The 22,489-nt window shown below is 35.1% G+C and overlaps 1 protein-coding gene across 1 annotated transcript in view; it reads left to right on the top strand.

Moving 5' to 3' along the window:
• The window catches only part of LOC111055273 (meiosis regulator and mRNA stability factor 1), a 58,307-nt gene that overhangs the window by 23,125 nt on the left and 12,693 nt on the right, over positions 1–22,489 (top strand). Inside the window, exons 14-22 of the mRNA XM_039434310.1 lie at positions 902–1,080; positions 2,442–2,667; positions 3,396–3,604; positions 5,896–6,071; positions 7,658–7,902; positions 9,477–9,800; positions 12,451–12,606; positions 15,719–15,949; positions 17,697–17,900. Of these exons, the coding sequence (XP_039290244.1) occupies positions 902–1,080; positions 2,442–2,667; positions 3,396–3,604; positions 5,896–6,071; positions 7,658–7,902; positions 9,477–9,800; positions 12,451–12,606; positions 15,719–15,949; positions 17,697–17,900 (1,950 nt within the window). The remainder of the gene's footprint in view (positions 1–901; positions 1,081–2,441; positions 2,668–3,395; positions 3,605–5,895; positions 6,072–7,657; positions 7,903–9,476; positions 9,801–12,450; positions 12,607–15,718; positions 15,950–17,696; positions 17,901–22,489) is intronic.

Here is a 22,489-nt window from a genome sequence, read left to right as displayed (position 1 = left end):
CCATATTACCTAATGTCACGTCCTATATATTATAAAGAGTGTCGCACGAAAGGTGTAACAGCCGAAGACCATATTATATTCTACATGAAATTTGCTACAAACATTGTCCAGTAAAGCTTTTTTAGGCAGACCAGTAACGGTAGATCATGTAAGGCCTGCATGCTTATCATGCATGTTTTGTCGTCAGTGAGAGGCATGTAATATAAAATAAACAACCAATAACATCAATCAACCACTGGAAAATTACAAATTATAATGATGAAAAAAGTAATTTAACCTAAAATAGAGGTGCAGCGAAGAAAAAATGAACAAAAAAGATTGGAGATAACAGGTGTGATGACACAACAATGTGAGACGACTATGTTCAACCGTTAGTGGCCAGCCTAACGTGGACCTCACTATAGATGCTCTACTGGTCCGGTCAGAGCATCATTCAGCTTGTCCTTAGTTTCAAGTTTCAAGTTTTTATTGGGCCAGTTGAACATAGAAGTTATATATAGCCATGTCACAATTCACATTGAAGAAACATACAATAAATTGCACAGGTACAACAAATACAATAGATAATAAAAAAATAAAACAGATCAGTTGAAGCAAATTTACAATTAGATCAGATAATTTAGTGGTCTCCTGTACTTGGGTATTAATAGACAAAAAAATCATTATATTAAATTGACTAGGGTGTTGTGATCAGCAGTAATGAATTCCTCCACTGAATAAAATGGATTCACAATCAACCAGGATCTAAGTACTTGGAGAAAACGTTTATTTGGCAAGGATTTAACTTGAGTTGGTAGCAAGTTATGGAATTTTTAGCCTATCACAGGGTGATAACTTGTTGATGATTCCTGTTTTGGTGTTAAACGTATTATATATTGTCCTTGAATTGATGTGTTGGTAGGTGTTGCACGTGGCAGTGTTTGTTCGTTCGGGAGGCAGTTTGGCGGCGGTGGTGCGCGTCGGCTCACAGCAGGGTGCGCAGTACGCCATATCGCAGCTGCACCGGCGCAAGGTCGGCCAGAAGCGCATCATGATATCCTATGCGCGCGCACCATCGCCACACAATCCAAAGGTGGTCAGGTAAGTGTCACATCCATCCACGTTCAATAGAACAACTTAAACGATTGTTAGAACATCTTGAGGGACTATTTTCTGTTCAAACATTTAAATGCAAATAATTTTTTATCCCTTCAAGTATTTACAGTGAAACATGAAAAAACCTCAATATTAGCGATTTCTCCACAAAGACTAATCGTCTGCGTGTGGAGGAAAGTTGTATAGACAACACAAGCAATCACAAAATAGAATAATTATACGGTAATAGAAAAATATAAGCTTAAGAATAAAATAATGATAATAATGAATTCAAATAATTCAAACTCAAATAGTAGTAAAATAAGAAATAAATAAAAATATATAAAATATTAATTAAAATTTTATGCAGGCCAATAAATAAAACACTCATACTCCCAGGGAATGAAGAAGGCTGTTTGTTCGTACATTATCTAGTAAACTGAGATTGATAACGGGGGACTAATAGTGAGCGTTTACTATTATATTCTATTGAAATAATTATGCCTAGTTTCACCAAGCTCGGTCAAGACATACTTCTGCGGCAATAATTTTATTATTATCGATAATTGCAGTGCACTCTTGTAAAGCGTACCCCCGGCTTGACCATGTTCAAATGTCTTGACCGAGTTTGGTGAAAATAGGCATAATTATTTCGAAGCAATATAATAGTAAACGCTATCTATTAGTTTCCCGTTATCAATCTCAGTTTACTAGATAATGTTGAAACAACGGAAAATAGTTCCTCAAAATGTTCTAATAATCATGTGATTGAAATAATCTCAAGTCGTTATCATATCATTATCTCAATTGCTGCAACCCAGCATGAGGCAATGTATTTCATGTGAATGTATTCTTTTAGTAGTGTTACTGATAATTCTTCCATAAAATCATCAATCGATTCCTTAGACTATTCAATCTAGTTGATTATACAATTTCAAGATTTAAGATTTCCTTATTGCAGAAAACATTAATTTATTCAAATGCATAGCATAAATTAAACATGGTAAATAAAAAGTATTTACATTCAAAGAAATAAAAATTCAAACACAAGCATACAAACAGAAAACAAAATACCCTCAAACTAGAAACTCCTATTTTCTATATGGACATATTTCTATTAAAATCTTTTTTATGTTTCTCTTAAAATTACTACCCACTTCTAGCTCCTTTAAATGTGCAGGAAGCTTATTATAAGCTCTTATAATGAATTATTTCATCAGACCACTTATCCACTAAAATTAAAGTATTTCAGGTTTTCAGCCAAAGTGTAGGTACACAATAGACTCCTTTTAGCCACCTTTGTCAACAAACTCTTTCTAGCCTTCCTTTACGGATTGTTTCAAAATAATTGTTGTTTTCCCCGCCAGATCGCAGGTGGCCAGCCTGCTGCGTGAGGTGCCCGGCCACCAGCTGCCTCTGTTCAAGTTCCGCGAAATGTTTGAGAGTCGATACATGAACTCGATCAGTGCGTCGGACTTGTATCGCATGCACGATGTCTGCACGATCACCGAATCGGTCAACGGGCGAACGATATCATTGAACATCGAACATCGTGCTTCGCCTACGCCATCGGTGGGCTCTAATGGAACTCAGGTACGTTCTGTTCAATTCTATACTTTAATTATAATTATTTATTTGTATTATTGAATTATACAGTGTGTCCCACGTTTAAATTAAATTTCGAAAAACTAGAAAATCGAACACAAAATAAAATAGAGAGAAAATAGTGTAAAGTTTCAGCTATTTTGAATTATTTAGGAATGTTTTATTTCGTCAAGAAAAAACGTTTTCAATTATAGAAATGAGAAAATAAAGATTATCATAAATACTGCGACAAAGCCCCGTTTCGGAACGGCAATTTTCTCACTCCAGCTGTTTAAAGTCTAGAACTTACCTAAATAACTTATCTAAATCCCGAGCTCGGAAACCGGTCCTTAGATCTCATGGAAATGATATTTTCATCATACATGACACGTTTATTGATACTGATATGTGAGTATCCAGCTTTAATTAGCTTCTAGCAGGGCAATGCAAAACTCCATTCAAGTTTCTTTCTAGTAATGAAGACGCTCTTCCCTTTCCATTGTAGCAATTCGGAACATTAATTATAGCTCTCTCTTTTAATCTTTTTCTTTTACATCGTAGCAATTCGTACCTGGCCTGAGTAAACCTTTAATTTCATTTATTTTTTCGTTCATTCAATCATTCAACATAACACAACTCCTAGAAAAGCTCCACAGGATTAAGCCAAGATGGTTGCAATTCCAATTTATACAACACGTTTAATACAACTTGTTTTGATAAGTTGATGTTAATTTTAGGACCAATCAACTGCCGGCATCCTGGTGTGCACCCAACATGCGAAGACAGTGCGGGGGGTGGGTGAGGGGGGCTCGGAGGTGGAGGAGGAGAGGGGTTGGGCCGAGCAAGAGGCACCCGGCCTGCCCTGTCTCAGGGTGCCGCTGCCTGAGTTCAGTGCACGTCTTCTCGCACTGCTGCATAGTCACAACAATATGCTGCCGCTGGCAAGGTAACAAACTGACTAACTCTTCCAATCCTTTCTAACATTTCTTGCCCTATCGTAGGGCCATTCCAATATTTCTGCTCCTTCATTTTATTCTTCTTCTTTCCCTCCTCGTCCTCCTTCACCACCTTCTCCTCTTCTTTCCTCACCTAGCCTTCTCCTCCTTCTCCTTTCCTCCCCCTTCTCCTCCTCCTCCACCACCTTCTTCTCCCTCTCTTCTTCCTTCTTTTTCTCCTCCTCCTCCCCTCCTCCTCCTCCTCCTCCTCCTCCTCCTCCTCCTCCTCCACGACCTCTTACTCCTTTTCCTCCTCATCCTCTCTCCTTCTACTTCTCCTCCTCCTCCTCCTCCTCCTCCTCCCCCTTCTCCTGAGAGTGCCTCTGAGTTCTGTCTAGCACTGCAGCATATTCACAATAATATGCTGTCATTATAATTTATAATAAGGCATAATAATTAATAATGAGGTATCTATCATTTATGCAATTAATATTATAAATACGGGTAGACTATTTAGTAATATTGGAAGGATCTTATTCATTTTGTCCCATGAAACTATCACATTTCGGATCTCTAAATTGTAGTCTCATCAAAACAATATTCCTTTTCCAGTAAATCACCTAGCAGTTGTATTGGAGCTTATTCACTCAATCATTTCCATTCATTGAATTGGGCAAAAAAGCAATATAATATTGCATTTAGCCAATTCTGTAGTAGTTGCTATAGTCGGTACACCATGCATTGTAGCCCCAATTCGTGGACTTCCTCGTGGTGTGTCGACTATATTTATTCATTTTATTTACAAAATCAACAACAACATTACGGATAAGAGGAGAGATTTATCCAAAAATATCTGAAGGATCTGTGTTTGAAGATTAAGTATAAAAATATCGATGGCTTAAAAATATTTTATAGTGTGGTATATTTTACACAACATATAATATTCTCCGTCGAAAAACAGTTGTGCATTTAAAATAGTACAGATACTTTGGACTTCATTAATACTGAAATCAGTTCTTTGAAAGCCAGATAGTTTATGGTAAAACTATTCAGCTATTAGTAAAAACTATCAGTGCTCAAACTATTCTACGCCTAAACAGATTCAATCCGCTCCCTCTGTTCATAGATATCCATCATTTTTACATTATCTCTTGGATAGTCACGTTTGTGACGATTTTCCTTGAAACTTGCTTGAATATTAGAGATACTGCAGCTGTGAAAATTATTCAAAACGGTTGAACATGATGATTACCGAGATTTGAACTTGCTTATGAGGTTGAGTCGGCAGATGAAGGTAATCAAAAGCTTGATTTTGCCTTGATTCCCTCAAGTTATGATTTTAGAAGCTTTGATCTTATCTGATTCAACCATAACAACCATAAGTTCAATTTCTAACTATTATATTCGATTGTTCAAGCTGCGTTTACACTTAAGTTATTAACAAAATAATAATAACTTAATCCTTATAGATTCTATTAGATTGAACATAACGTATCATAAACATGATGAACATATTTATGTGTTTGTCAAGTTCCATTTAATCTAATAGAATCTATAAAGATTAAGTTATTAACATTTTGTTAATAACTTTGGTGTAAACACAGCTTTAGACTTTTGTTACTTTGCCTGGAATGTATCACAACTGTAAATAATGTCCTGTGTAACCTGCTCTTTGATTAATTGTTTCAAATTTCTTGGTGATTTTATTTATTGACGTTATTGATATTTGACATCGACAGTGACTTTTACATTAATAATATAAATTGACATTATGTTATCTTACTTAATTTAAATTCAGTCCAGCTTTATGCGTTTGTTTATAAAAATAATCGACATTGATATTATCAAATTGACATTATGTCATCTTACTTACTTGAATGTTAATTTAAAAGCAATCCAGCTTTATACGTTTGTTCAATCGTATTCAAATATGTTTCTTTACTTTAACTCACCCTAAACTTATTACAGTTTCAAAACCATTGAATTCCTAAATACTAACTACAAAAATGTTGACGATTTGTTTCATGTTATATATAAAATTCACAAACCAGAAATTTTGAATTTGGATGAATCCAAAACCAAATTAAATAGATATAAGCAATAGTTCAACACTTGTACTATGAATTCTGAAATATTTCAAATAAGTACTGTGGATTGTTAAATATTTAAAATAAGTACTATGGATACTGAAATATTTAAAATTAAGTAAGCTACTATGAATTATGAAATATTTAAAATTGAGTAATATGAATGATGAACTATTTAAAAAATTCAATGAATAATAATTGATGTTTTTGTTCAGTTTTTGCGATTGCTACGAGGCCCAGTTCGGCTCGATTCTGTTGGACGAGACAGGTGTGCCACTTGAGCACCTGGTCACGTGTGTGTCAGGAGTGCAGATCAAGCTCAGCGAGTCCAATGCCAAGTACCTCTGCGCCACGCCCAAGAATGAGATGGCTCATGCCGACAACAACGAAGGTACACAAATATTTATACTAATATAAATTTATTCTTATTCAATATCACACTTATGGACAAGGTCAGATAATGCAATGAAGGCAATTACAGTTCAGTAACATTGTTGGTATCATCATACACTGTAGTTAATTAATCTTATGTTGTTCAAATTATAATTTGGAGGTCATCAAGAGAAACAGTCGTATCCTACACTTTGTTCACTAGCAATTTGAAACTTATCTACAGCCTCAAGCACCCTACACACAGGGACAATGGTGGCGTCAACTAGACCTGGTCATTAGTGTCAGCTACTAAAAATTCGCATATTGTCTCTGTGAGTTAAAGCGCAAACCTCAAGTGATTTGGACGCTTTTATGTCCCCGTATGACGGATTTTGTTTAGTTGATTAAATAATCATGTTTACTCATTTTGAATTAAAAAACTCAAGTATCAATTCCTTGAGCATGGAAGCCTAAGTTTTGTATAAGTATAACCATCAAAATATAAAGTAGACTAAAAGTATTACCAAAAAAAGTAATAAAGGGACTAGAATATTGAAAAATAATGGAAAAATATATAATATGAGATTCACGTTATACAGCACCTGATTAACATTAGTTTGCTATCCTTGTCTGTCATTAGAGAAAGCTGATAGCTCTGTACATTTCCAAGTCCGCTCCTTTACCATAAAATCGTTTGTAGTCCTTGTTTGTAAGATAATATAGCCTACTGTATAATGGACCACTCTACGAGGATTTTCAATCTCAATTCTGAAAAATGTTTGATAAAATCATGAAAATATATTTTCTTGGTGAATGAAACAGATGTGAAATGTAATAATTTTTCATTATTAAGAATCAACAATTTATATTTTATCAGAAATACCGGGATGACTTGAATCACAGCTATCTACTATAGACGGTGATGGAAAAAGAAACGTGAAAACTTTTCCATTCCTATAATTTCTATTGACTATAACGTTAATTTCATTAAAGCAATAAACTTGATAATAATAATATTTAATGTCTATTTATTTCTGCAAAAAAATCAAATAATACAGACAACTTGTGCAAGTACAATAAACAATAGAATAGTAATTATACAATACATGATAATGAAGAATACCAAAATAACATATATTAACATATTAGAACGTGAATAAAGAAGATAATAATAACTATTGTTATGATTGTGATAGTCTCCTTCAAATACCTACACTACAGAGTCACTATAAACGCGGAAATAATCTATCATGCAAGTCAATAAATCACGTCCGCATAATGGAGTACCAGAGAGAATTAAATAAAATGTAAGGAAAATACAAGTAGGCTAGCACCTATCAAATCAAAAATATACCTAAAATTATTGTAGAATTCATCAATCAATCAAATTCTTTATTTTATTTACACATTGTTGTAAAAAAGGTGATTGTATCAAATAGTGTATCATCAAAGTATAAAATCAAAACATAAAACATTTATGCTCTTCAGTAGACCACTACATCAATCATGTATAATATGAGTGTAATTTCTAATTACTTCCAATTCAGGCAAAATCTAAATCAGGGATGAAAGAATAGTTTTAATCTAGAATGTTTATCGTTGCAGATATGGACAGTAGCGTGAGCGGAGCGAATGCGCTGAAAGGCACAGTGAGTCCGCCACTGGCCTACAACCTGCTGATATTCAGCCGGGAGCTGGTGGACTTGTTGCGCAACCAGCCACGATGCATGTTGTCGTTCAACAAGTTCATCCCCAGCTACCACCACCACTTCCACCGCCAGTGCCGGGTCGCCGACTATGGATTCACGCGGCTCATCGATCTGTTCGAAGCCTTGCCGCATATTGTGCAGGTTAGATCTAGTCAAATTTCAAAATCTAGTGGAATTAAATTTTAATTTAAATATTGAAATTTATTACAAAAGTTATTTTGAAAAAAGGGTACTTTGAATTTTTCAATTTTCTCATAAATACGAGTAGCCCTCCTCAAAATAGTTGACCTATAGTATTTAATCGAAGTGGACGTAATTATTTAATCGTAATTATTGAAGTGAAAGGAGCATTTCTCTTATTGAACAGCAATTAAGACAAACATAATTTATTGTAGAAGCATCGCGTCTACTTCAGCAGGTTTACACAGCACAGTCTTCAATGCTAAGCCATGGTCGCATATTTGTTATAGTTATGGTGTTATGTGTTTGATGTTAAACCGGTGGGGGGGGGGCATCACTATTAATCTTTCTGAGTTCTGAATAGAAAATTGATTCATATTGTGGTTTCCACATCACTTATTAAACCTATTAGAGGACTCGACGATTTTTTTGGTTTTTTTGCTTAGAGTAAAACCCTTGGTAAATACTCTTAAATTTGAAAATTCCAGTAAATTTTTAGTTCTCTGATGAGTGAGTGCCATTTTGCTTTCGTTGCCCAAAAAGAATGGCCGGTTTTCAAATAACTATAACTTGAATAATTTCTAAGAAAACTCTTATTTTTTCATTACTGAGTTTGTTTAATCGTCTATTTCAGAAACGTCATAATGAACAGAAGTAATACTGTAGAAAGTTGCAAAGGTCAAAGCTGAATCACGCTCTAGGTGGTGAAATTCAGTTTGCAGCTCGTAGTACTACTTCTGTTGATTGTTACATTCTCTTGAATTAGGTAATTTAACAAACTCAGAAATCTGAAAAAAGAGTTATGTTGAATAACATTGAAGTTGTAGTCATTTAAAATCTGACTTTCCACCTAATGGAACGTCGGGGACTTTGAAGCACTAATGCTGGTAGTCTCTAGTAGTGTGGACGCCCAGTAGGTTTACTACTTTTTACTCTTTCTGTAGTCGTAAATGAAGTAACCCATTGCATTATGGATACACATGCGGTGGATAATCCAGAAAACATGACTTGAATTTAACATGACTTATATTATGACTCAACTTTTTTGGTGACGGCTACTTGTATTTATCCGTATTTATTCCATTCACTCACTTGAAAATGACATTTTTTGTCGAAAAATGTCGTGAGTAATAAAATAAAGTTAAAAAAGAGACCTTCAATTAATTTCTTAAAGGGTACTTTTCAATTTACAGATAAACATAAGAATGTACAAGCATCAACTTTTCAAAGTCCCCGACATAACATTAGGTGGTGTGATTCAGCTTTGGGCCTTTGCGGCTCTTTACATCATCACCTCTGTTACAGTCCTGGTCATGTAGCTTTGCCTATCGGCGAAGGGCCACTAGACTACAATACTCCCCGTTCAATATTTTTGAAAATGTATCTTTTACATAAACAACAGATGCTCTTTTGTATCTTCTCAAAAGCAACGTGTTGCGTTCTGAAATTGGACAAATGAACAAACTCAGAAATATAAATTGTATTGTTTCTATAAGATGTCACTAAATTGGATTGATATGTCGATGCTTTTGTAGGTACTGGGCGACGGCAACAAGAAAATGCTGACGCTGTCGCACCGCTCGCAGATGCGGCGGTTCACGAGCGACCTGCTGCGTCTGCTGAAGCTGCAGCCGAACAAGGTTGTGAATGTGAACGAGCTGCTGGCCATGTTCGAGAAGAGCTGCGGCCGGCCGTTCTCTGCGCCCGACTACGGCCTGTGCTACCTGTCCGACCTGCTCAGTCAGCTGGTCGAGAACACGGTCATCATCAGCCATGACGCCAGCAACACCTACATTGCCATTCCCAAGCGCGAGCAGACCAGGGAGGAGCAGGAGCGCACCAAGCTGTTTGCTCAGGAGGTAAGTGCTCCAGATAACAATTCTAGGGTTCTTTCTTCCTTTTAGTTGGTTTTATCTGTGCGTAAATGCATTCTGCCGTCCTTTATGGGGAAAACGTTTGTTTTGGGGGTTTTTGTTGTTGTACTGTATCATAGAATCATAAGCAATTTATTTGCTCAGGAGGTAAGTTGCTGCAAATTATGGGCTTCCAGCTCCTTTAATACAATCCCTAAGGCTGGCCACTAAAGACAGGACATGCATGATGAACATGTGTGTACACACATGTCGTCGTACATTTTTGTGTAATCACAGCGAAAGGCTTCGAACACTATTTATTGAGGTTAGGTTTTTGAACATTCGTTTTTCTGTTAATATTTTTTTCCTGCTCTATTTGAGGTTAAATTATTTTTGTATCAAAAGCTGTAACTAAAAGCTGTTATTTTTGTAACTAAAAATCGGCTGCTCTCCAAAGGCCGAGAAGATATCCCAGTCACTTACTTTATGAAGAATTCCCGGTTCTGACAGTGAGACAACTCTATATAAAAAAATTAATACTTTATATCAATAGATCCAAAAATACATTCACTTCAATTACAATTACTCAAAATACATCCCAGCTTACAATTTCAGATCGCCATCAAATTACCGTGTTTTCAGGACAGACTTAATAGTATGCCGTAGACAGTTCCCCTATGTAGTAAATAAATTGATCAACCTATTACCCTAAAATTTAATTTTAGATAGCATTACTAAATCAAGTACTAAAAAATAATTGATTGGATCAAATCAACAAATGTGTTTTACCTAATTCACAACACAATTTGATTTTTTTCTCTAGTATTGCCATCAAACTTGCATACAGTATAAATATGTGTTTTCCCCACTTTCACCTTTATTGAATTGTATAGTTATAATTATTATAGTCTAGCTTACCTTGTTGAATCAAAGTTTTTCTATTGGAAATAATAGTATCGTTTTCTCGTCACCGGCACTCAAACTGTGGTTTTGCTGGTTTCGCCGAATTAGTATATTATTATGTTGAAAATTATACTTCTTATTCTAAAATATTACATTTTGTAATCTGTATTTATTTGTGAAATTTTTTTTAAGGCAATAAATTTGATTTGATTTATCATAATTTGAAAATTTCCACTGTGTTTTTTATTGTTATCGGTTCTTTCTTTTGTTGCTGTCTGTCAAACAGCTGTTTTTTATGAAATACTGGAATGTTGTCTAGAAATATCACAAATCTATTGAAAAATTAGGCTACATACATGTTTCAACACCTATGGTGTCATATCACCAACAACAGTATCTGAAGCTGTTTTTTGTTCGAAGCCTCTCGCTGATGACCTGACGAGCAACATGAATGATGAGCTTGTACGTACACACACTTGTCCTGTTGTTAGTGGCCACCTTTATGAGGCGGTTCTATCCACTACCACCGTCAACAAAGCCTTGGTGCATTCTGGTGACGTCAGCACAGGTAGAGTTTCTACACCAGTAAAAATTTGTTGATTTCAGCTGATCTAAATCAGTGTTTTTATTGGTGTAGGAGCCCTACCTGTGCTTCAACCACATGTCTTGCACTATGGCTTTGTTTACGGAGGTAGGGTCTATTCCTATTGTATCTATAATCTATAATCTATTGTATGGATTTCATGTAAAAGAGCGGAAAACTCATGCGTGTCTTCCCCACTTGTATGGTTTGGGCCTTATTGTAAAATATACTCACATCAATATGAACAGAAATCATCTGACACGCACGAACAGTAAAGAATTATCTTTTTTCATTTTCTGTAATGAACGACAGAACGAATTCACGCATGTGAGCTATGCAAACTAACCCCACATTGTATGGGAGTGTTGTAAAGAATCTGTAAGATTTTTAATTGTATTGATTCATTTTAAAATGTGAATATCCTCTAAACGGTTCAATATATCGTTGTGCAGTTTTTGTCATTCATCGACTCTTAAAAATTCCTTTATATATATAATCTTTGGTCTTTCGTCCTATCTCCGTCATCTTCCCTTAACCTCCTTCACGTTTGTACTACAATATTCTTAACATTTTAGTCTTTTCCAGCTATAGCTTTGGAAGTGGTAGATACAGAGCAGTATGTCAAAGCATGCGCTGTTCTCACTTTTGCTTCCTACATTAAATCACTGCTTTTTGATAACTACAACTGAGAACAATTTCATTTGTAGACAGATAGAAGCAAACATTCACACTTGCAACAATAATATTATTCTCCTATTCAATTTCATTCAAGCTTTAGATTTATTCAAGTAAATTTGGTTTTGATGCTTCATGTTAGACAATTTTTTCCATTGTTATGTTTCAATTTATCATTCTCGGTCTAGTCAGTTTTTTATATTTTAATTCCAATTTATGCAATAATTTCTCACTAATTCAATCTTCTTGATGTCTTCTTTTTTCTCTTATCATTAGTACGGTTCAAGGAACCTATGTGATCTCTCATTTTGTTTTCATTAAATTTCATTGACTATCAATGGTTTTTATTATAATCAAACTGTAGACAATCAATTATCTTCAATTATAATATTGGTGTTGACCATCAATTGTTTGTTATCATAATCAAAGTTGACTGTTGATTGTTTATTTGTAGTTTATCTCACTATTCAAGCGCTAATCTGTTTTGTGTTGTAGGTTATCGAATTGCTGAGTTTGAGCAGACAGTGCACGATTAAGTTTGAGAAGTTCATTCCAGCGTACCACCACCACTTCGGCTACCAGTGCAAGGTTGCTGATTTCGGATTCACCAAACTCATCGAGTTGTTCGAGGCTATTCCTCAGGTCGTCAAGGTAAGTCCCAAAATTATTGGCTATTTTAATCTCTTTAAAAGACTATTGTAAAACTATTGTTAGTCAGTGTAAGGGTGCGCGCATAGTGAAGAGTTTGTTTGTTTTCAATAGCTTCCTAGAGACTCTTATCAAAGTATAGGAATTGTCATATTTTATAACACATACGGTAACACAAAAAAGAAGAAGAAATCACACAAAGGAACTAAACACAAACTCTGCCGTGGTATAGAACACTCCAAACATCAATAAAAGCTCTTCAACTCCTTCTCAAAAACATGGACATCATCACGATTTTTCAAATTAGTTAGGAGTTTTCTAATAGATGCAAGGCCCATATATGTTTATAATATAGATTGTTAATAAGATATATGTTTGTTAATAAGTGCCCAGAATATGTTTGTTAATAAGAGATAGAGGTAGAAGGAAGAGGTAGAAACGGGATAGAGGGAGGTACCTCTCTGTAACACAAATACATGTCATGCTCATCTATTTATTAATGAAGACAACAGGTAGAAACCCATTGTATGTTATGAAAGAGGGGTATATCTTCCTCAACCTCTTCACCATGCTAATGAGATGTTACAGGAGGTACTATTTCTATCCCACTTCGACCTATTTCCTCCTCACTATGCGCGCACCCTAACCGTAATATAGGTTTGTGCCTCATGTATGACCGTTGTCAGGCAGAATTATCATCATATATTGTAAATTCACTTGAAATCAATAGCGGAGACACGTACTCAAGATCCTTGATGAAACCATAAAAATAAAATTGTATGGCATTAAGTGAGGGGAACATGGAGACCATGCATAGCAATCCCTGTCATTCATTGAGCAATTCCTCTTAGTGACTTGAAGATGAAGAGAGTAATTTTCATTAGGATACTTTTCGTCAATTTCCATTCACAAAACATTGTCCCGAGTGGAAATTGATGGGTACCTTTCCAACACTACTCTCCCTGCCTATAAGCCTCTAAAGTCTATTTAGCTGTCACCTCTCTCGTACAGTGACGTTTAAACGATTTCAGCATATTGTACCGTAAATACTACACGTACATTCGTACTGGTGCCAACAAACAAAACTGAATTGCTTTTTCACTTAATATCATGTAACTTTTAAAATTCAATTCCTTAGCGGCGTCTTGTGCACATAACCTTTAAATGTACATCAGATTCGATGATTCATATGTAAAATCGTAAACGCAATATAGTTGCCAACACTTCTAATCTGACGCCATAACGTTTATCCATATTATAATTATAAATATCGGGGGACCGAGCTTTGCTCTGGAGTGTAAAAGCATAGAAAATTTGTAACGAAAGATTGAATTTATAGTTTATATTTATTTATTCATTTTCTCAGTCGTACAATTATTTTTACAAATTTATACTACAGTCCAAATCAAAATCCAAGTTAAGCTACTATCACTCATCAAAGTAACAATTTATTCACACTTCAAAAACAAACACATCTTCAATTACAAATAGATATACTATAAATTCGATTTAGAATGAAATACTATGTTTGCTACAATATGTGTTAATATACTATGTACTATTCTACACTAACAGCATCTAGTTACTATTTTGACTTTCTGAAGTAAACATGTTTTCTATAAAAAGGAGAAATAAACGAAAATAAGTTTCTCTCGCTGAATTTTTCTTCTCGTGAGATCAGCTGGATGATCGCACACATACACTCCTCGTTCACTCTCTTCCATTATACGGTATCGACAGACGACAAAATCTCCAGCTGTTTTTCCAAGGACGTATTTATCCTTTAAATGTCCTTCAGCGAGTTATCCCAGGGTTGAGACCTATTGCAATCGAATCTTCATATCATAAACCTACTTAGTTCCAAATTTTGTAAGAATCGTTAGAGCCGTTTTCGAGATCCGGCCACATACAGATATATAAACATATAAACATCTTGACATATAAACAGAAATTGCTCGTTTAATAGTATAGGATAAAGGAAAGAACTTATTCAAGTACTCGATAGGAAATTTACTAATGACTCATCATCATGTCTGAACTACTCAACTCATTAACTTGAAATTTTGCATATAGATTCTTTATTCATCGAGGATGGTTATAGGCCTATTTTGAATTCTTCAAAATTTTATTACGTCAAGTTTTTAATTGGACTCTTGCGGAGCACGGGTTACCTGCTAGTACAACATAAAAGTCCAATGAATAATCGAATCTAACAATTTTATAGGTTATTCGCTCTAGCCGCGATGGCGGCTCTAACTACGCTTCTCGAGACACCGCTAAGGAATTTCACCTTAAGTTTAATGAAACTTATAATATTATGAAGAGTTGAAACCTTGATATTCATTTATAAAAATTGTGTATTAGTATAGTATCCTATTATATTAAGCGAGCAATTTCTGTATACCTGTTTATATTTTTATATCTGGTTATCTGGTTATTTATGTTCAACGGATTTCGAAAACGGCTCTAACGATTTTCACGAAATTTGGAACATAGTAGGTTTATGATATAAAAATTCGATTGCACTAGGTCTCATACCTGGGAAAAGTTGCTGAAGGACATGAAAAGGATAACAATTATTTATCCTTGGAAAAACAGATGATAATTTCGTCGTCTGTCGAAACAAAAGATGCGTGTGTGGGAGAGAGAGAGAATCATTTCCAGCTGTGTAATCAATCAGCGAGAAATTTTAATCGACTTGATCAAAATAATCTGATTTGTTGACATGACATGTTAATCATTCTAAACTAGAGTATATAATAATTTTCAAAGTTATTATTTGACAATTTTAAGTGATTAGTGAGTGTTATTTTGTTATTCAATTTGGTTTGTAAATAATCTAAATTAGAACTTTTTTGTTTTTAAATGTTTGGACTGAAAATTGTGCCTGAATTCAAGTGTATGGAACATAACCTACTTTCTGGACTATTTATAATGTATAAATAATAATTCGGGGAAGAAACAGTTTTAGGCTGTGCCTGTTAGTCCTTCCCCAATCATTTTAAAGAATTGTGTTCTGTTTATCAATAGTTTATAAATAAATAACAAGCGAAGCACGGTGCCCCGATATTTGTTTTAATACAAGTTGATGTAATAGTATTGGGTTGCATTGTAGATAGAAGAGGACAGCGATGGCGAGCGAGTGGTGACGCTGGTGAACGACGTGAAGCTGAAGGTGCTGGCCGACCAGGTGTCCGATCTGGTGCAGAGTCGATCCCCCCCCGGCCTGCCCCTCTCTGGGCTGGTGGCCGCCTTCCAGTGGCAGTACGGCTACTCGCTCAAGCCGGCCGACTACAACTGCCACGACATCAACCAGCTCATCACCAAGCTCCACTCTCACGTCAAGGTAGCCATATATTACAATCAAACTCTAATTAATACGGAACACTTGAAATTCAAACGAGGACATCATACTAAATGAGGTTAGGCAATAATCACACTACCGCGACTCACACATCAGTGCTCCTATTGTGTGTTATGTCAACTACTATGTCAATTCCTAATAATTGAGCAAAAGTTTTGCTTGTCAATTCGAAGTTCAGGAAAGATTGAAACATTCTAATTAATACATGCATATTCCCATTTTAAAAGTAGAACCTAACCAATCTTCCTCTGAGCTAACTTTAACCATTAAACTATCTTCTTATCACTAATCAAAAACCCAACCTCAAATGATAAGGTAATCTCTGTTTAGATTTTTAGCCGTTCGTGCACTCCAGATCAATTCATTGGATACTCGCCACTGAGATTCTTTGTGACTCGACATGCTGATCACCAAGAGACTGGAGAGTAGAGTATCCTGTATGTTCAATAAAGTGAGGTTAGGATTTGAAATGAAATAGCAAGAATATAAACTAGAGCACGTTCAAATATTTTGTAAAAGTAGTAAAATATCATTAAAGAAAAGTTTGATCAAAATAAACATTTAATTATACAATTTGAAATGGGTCAAGTTTAAAAAGTCTGAAAAAGACTGTTATCCGCGACTGGAGTCGCACGATTTGAGTCGTGCTAATGTGAGTAGTGCCTTAGGTATTATCTTTAGTATTGGGGAGAAGTTAGTTTGAGGTTAGGTTTTGTTTTTTTAATAATATTATATTACTCTATATAATATATATTAATATTTGTATTCTTAATATTTATATTATTCAGAATTATATGACTATGATTAAAGCAAACTAAAGCAAAAGTTTTGCTTTTAAATGGCAATATGATAGTATTTTACATTGTGATAATTTTAGAATTTCGATCAGGAGTTCTGTCATTGTAATTGACAAAACGCCTACTGGAACCTTGAAGGCTGTTCCCCATTTGATTAGTAGTCTCTCGTAAATTAATACTCTGTAACGTTGTAATTTGATACAAAATCATGATTATATGATTTATATGTAAGGAAATTTAGCAATCGAACTTCCAGTATAAAAGAGTAAAGTAGTAGATGTAAAGGAAAGTCATGTGATGGTAAATTAACAGGGGACTGAGCTCATCATCCTTGTCAAATTCCTTCAGCGTTTGTACACTAGCTGCAGATGAATGTAGCAGAGGTTTGTATCACAAACCCAATTCTTCCAAATTTCCTTTAAGTATACTGCACAAAAATTAAAGGAATGTTTCAAAACCAATTTTCAAGATCCGTTGGATGTACAAATTATACACACAGGAATCGCTCTATTAGTATTTATTTATACTCAAATACACAAAATTAAATCAATGATTGAGAGAGAATAAAGAGTATTTACCCAAAACTGTTTCCCTCCCGAATTTAATATAATATAATTTAATGATAATTGAGTGTAATATTTGACTATAATTTTGGTGTTTCAACTCTAAATTCAAAATTTCTAGCTCATATATATTTTTGGACGAAAACTTAAACTTTCAACAGTAAAAACATAACCTATTTTTTTGGACATGTTATTCATTATCAAAGTTTAGGAATAGAATGCTTTTGTTCCAAGCCTGATGTTCTTCCCCATTAATATTCATATAATCTTCTGTAATTTTATTGTAAATAAATGTATTAATAAATAAATTTTGATAATGGTAATCGCTGCTTAATATGACACTATCGTGATTTGTGGCATGTGTTGCAGCTGCAAGAACTGGACTCAGGGCCGACTCTGGTGCTGGTGGACCACCAACGCCTGTGCAACATGTCGCTGCGTGTGTGGCGGGTGCTGATCGAGGCGCCCAATGGCAAGCTGAGCTGGGCGGACTTTGAGAAGCGCTACAAGGCGCTCTACAAGCAGTCCTGCAGTCTCGATATGCTCAGTCGCCAGCTCAATGACACTGTCAATGTCAGTTCTATCATTATTCTGTAGTCAGTACTAATACTAGATTCTAATAATACGGGTATGACTTGAATCAAATATATCTACAGCTAGAAGGTGGTGAAAGAGTGAACGTGACAAGTGCCATCCTCCAAAAGCCACTGACTCGAATACCATGTGTATGTGACTGTGGCTCAACCACAACAAGTGCAACAGTTGCCATCAACAATTCAAAGCCACATTATATTTGCATGAATAGGTTTATAGCCATTGTTTGACCACAGCACCCCATACATCCACCAGCTTTTTGATTTGGTTTGAATTTTATTTAGACCACAGTTGAGGTCATGAATCTACTAGGGGAGAATGGGGGAATAAGAGACAGGGGTAATAAGAGACTTTTTTTAATTTTATGTATGTGTTTAAAATTATGAATAAATTCACATAGCTACCTTGAAACTTCCTACATATCATATAAAAATTTCAAAGGATTCAGAAACTTTTTTGATATGAAAATCTACACTTCAAATGTACCCTTGCAAAAACTTTACCCACCCAAAGTCATGTTTTTGCGAAAATTTTTATTTTTCACAACTTTACTACTTAGTTTGCTCCTAATCTCTTCATCAAAACCTTTTAATAGACTAATAGAGCATCTTAATCCAATTTTTTGTTTTCCTTTCAGCTATTTCTATTATCGTGAAAAAGGCTCTGTTTCTTATTACCCCAATTGAACAAAATGTCGGGGTAATAAGAAACATAACTGTTGAATTTGTAAAAATTGCATTAAATCAGTTTTTGTCTTTGTTTTGTTATTATTTTGTTGTGTATCACCTGTTTATCATGTTTAATGCTATGTTTCTTATTACCCATATATTTGAAAAACATGGGGTAATAAGAAACATACATATAACATGGTATCCACTTGGGCTATATTTTTTCCTGTATTCTGTTTCAGAGTGAACTGTGAACTGTAGTGTTTGAACAGAGTGAACTGTAAGCTGTAGTGTGTGGACAGAGTGAACTTTATTAGGACTACACGAAATTAAGAGTTATTTTATCTACCAAATCAAAATGCCGAGGGTATACAGGAAGAAGAACATCAGGCTCAACTACGACCGAGAAAAAATGATGCAAGCTGCTGAAGCTGTGAGAAAAGGACTGACACTACGCGTAGCAGCTTCTCGTTATCAAGTGCCTTTTGGAACTCTTAGCAAGTTCTATAAAAAAGATGAAAACAACGCGAGTCTTGGTGGCGGACGAAAACCCGAACTGAGCGTTGATGATGAAAACGATTTGGCGAAGTATTTGATTGTCTGTTCTGTGCATGGTGAGGGACTTACCAAAACTGAAACTTTGCAACTTGTGGAAGACTTTGTGAAAACAGAAAATATCAAAACAAGATGGGAGGGTAATAAAGGCCCTGGTATTGAGTGGTTCCGGGGGTTTCTCAACCGACATCCCGAATTAAGAATAAGAAAAGGAGAAGCTCTCAGTTCCCAGAGAGTGAGAGGCACTGACCCTTTTATCATAAAAATGTTCTATGATGACATACAGAAAATGTACGAGCAAGAAAAAATTACTATTGATGATGCTGGTTTAGTTTTTAATTGTGATGAAACAGCATTCTCACATGACCCTAAGGATGTGAAAGTAGTCTCAGAAAAAGGTGTGAAAAGGGTGTCGAAAAATATTGCCGGATCAGGTAAGACTAACACGACTGTGTTAGCCTGTGGAGCTGCAGATGGCAAAAAGCTTCCACCATTTATAATTTATACTGGAAAGCAAATGTGATCTACGTGGATGCCAGAAAAAGAGTATGAAGGTACATGCTATGCAGTGCAGGAAAACGGGTGGATGGATGCAAATCTCTTTCTCAAATGGTTTAAGGAATTGTTCTTGAAATCTATTCCACCGAAAACTGAGAGGTAGAAAAAAGTAATTTTGTTCTTTGATGGTGTGGTATTCCATATAAGTTATGCCTTAGTGAAATTGGCTCAGGAAAATGATTTAATTCTCGTGAAATTCCCACCGAATGTCAGCCACTTCATCCAACCACTGGACAAGACAGTATTCAAAACTATGAAAACAGACTGGAATGTGCTACTTTTGGAGTTCATTAAGAAAAACCCAGGCAAATTGATTACAAAAGCTGAGTTCGCTGAGAAAATTGGAAATTTGTGGGAAGATTCATTCAAGTCACGCAACATAAGGTCAGGATTTGTATCAACCGGTCTCTTTCCAGTAGATTTCAAAAAATTTCCAGAAACTTCCTATGATCCAGTTGAACTTCAACGGTTCAAGTCATCTGTCACCAAGCCAGTTCCAGTTAGGCCTAAACCTACGCCCACATAGACTATTGTATCTACAGAAACCGACAACAATTCGCCAGGGTTAGGAACCCAAGAAGAATCCATGGCTCTGCCCGAACAAGGAACCAGCCTAGCAACAGTTACGCCCAATAGCAAAACATCTGGTGAACTTCTATCCAATACAAGTGTTGTTGATAATCAAGAATCTGTGAACACCATCAACCCTTCACCAGTGATAAGTGCTCAGATTATGCAGAGTCTTGTACAAGAAAATTTATTAGATAGGCCCGAACCAGGAGCTGGACCAAGTAGGCCTATGCGGTTGACTGAAGAAGAGAAGGCTGTTGAGGCTTTTGGAATAGACAGTCCTGAAAAATCAAATTTTGAAATGTTCATCCGAAAAAAACTCTCTCAAACTGCATCAGAAGTGGCAAAACAATCGAATCAAGGCAAGAAAAGGAAGAAAGTACCTCGAGGAGCTGGAGAAACTTTGACTAAAAAATCAGTGGAGAAGCGTTTGTTAGAAGAAGAAATGAAGAAGAAAGTAAAGAACATTAAAAAGGAGAAACTAGAGAAACCCCCAGTTAGAAGTGTCAAAGTTGTGAAGAAGAAACTTTTCAAAGAGGACAAAAAATAACAGATACCTTCAGACCTTTCATCATCTTCAGATGATGAACATGACGGAGAAATGATTTTACTATCTGAAAACGAGACAGAAGAATTAGAAATCCCAGATTACGTGCGGGAAATGGAAGCAGAAGACGATGATTTCCTCGATGACCGTAGGGATCTTGGGGAAATTGAAGTAGAAAAATATTTTGCAGTTTACTACGAGGAACAATGGTATATCGGATGAGTTACAAACATAAAGGAAAGCACCTGTGTTATAAAGTTCCTGAAACAAGATTTGGAGTTATTCAACTGGCCCAATCACGACGACATTGATGAAGTGGAAAAGAGTTTTATTTTTTATGGACCCATATCACTGATTGGAGATGGACCTTTCACTTTGAAAAGATCAGACTTTGTTAAAATCAAGTCTTTGTTCCAAAACAAAAATAAAGAAATGTGAGAGTCTTTGAAGAATAATCAAGTGTAGCTTACTTATTAAATCACTTTATTTCAATTTTCAAGTGTTTTTTCAAGTACAATTTTCATTTTACATTATTGAAATCTCGAAGTACAATTTATATTACAATTTTCAATCGTTTTTCCTAGTATAATTCTCAAGTTCAACTTTCATTTTACTTTATTTCAATTTTCGAGTGTTTTTTAAGAATAAATTCCAAGTGCAATTTTTAAGCGCAATTTTCAAGTATACTTTCCAACTATGATCAACTATAATTGAGTATTCAACATGTAAATCATGATTTTCTAGTATTTTACTCACACATTAAAATGTTGTAAAAACTTTTGATCTTCAACTTTTTGAACCTGATTTTTGAATACTCATAACTTTGAAATGAATTGAGGTAAAAACCTGAAAATTGGTGGGGCATTAAGATACACCAAGGAGATGTCCCGAACAGTCTCCTTTGATTTTTAATGCTATTACTTGGTGAAATGACTGCACTGTTCCTTATTACCCCTAGTGGGGTAATAAGATACACTTGAATGGGGTAATAAGAAACCGATTTTTTATCTTTCTCCATTTTCTAGTTAGAGACTTGACAATTTTCCTTTAAAACAGATATTGGTTGTATAAGTATGGCATAAAAAAATCAACATCATAAATCTATTGGTGTGTGCTGTGGAATTTTCATACGTTTCTTATTACCCCATTCGTATCTTATTCCCCCATTCTCCCCTAACTCAATAAACACAAAAATGTATCCAACACATTAACTGTTATTAATTTGTTGACAATTGGCAAACACCTTGGGAGCTACCTCAACAAACATAGAAATCTTTTCTTTACATGGACTGCATTCAAATTGAAGCTGTGGAAACCACGCTTTTAGAAACTTTGTACTGGTGAAATTTTTCAAAGTACATATTTTGATTTGGATAATATCAAGTTACCCAAATGGATCTAATTTCTAAAACTTTTTTATAATATTTACTTTTGAGACATGAGCGTCCAAAGTTGAAATCTACATTCTCCAAAATATTGTTTATCTTGTGACATTTGATTTCTCAGAATATCAATTTTTGGAAAATTTATTCGAATTTTAAAAAGTAGCAACAATTTGTTCATTTTTTAAGATTGAATAAATTTTTGTAGAAGTGATATTCCGAGAAATGAAGTATGCCATGAAATTAACAATATTTTAGTGAATGTATCCTCAAAATACTGGGGATTTA

This window comes from Nilaparvata lugens, chromosome 8 (assembly GCF_014356525.2).
Source record: "Nilaparvata lugens isolate BPH chromosome 8, ASM1435652v1, whole genome shotgun sequence".
Taxonomy (NCBI): Eukaryota; Metazoa; Arthropoda; class Insecta; order Hemiptera; family Delphacidae; genus Nilaparvata; species Nilaparvata lugens.
Note: the sequence above shows the minus strand (reverse complement) of the source record. Positions and strands in the feature narration are given on the sequence as shown.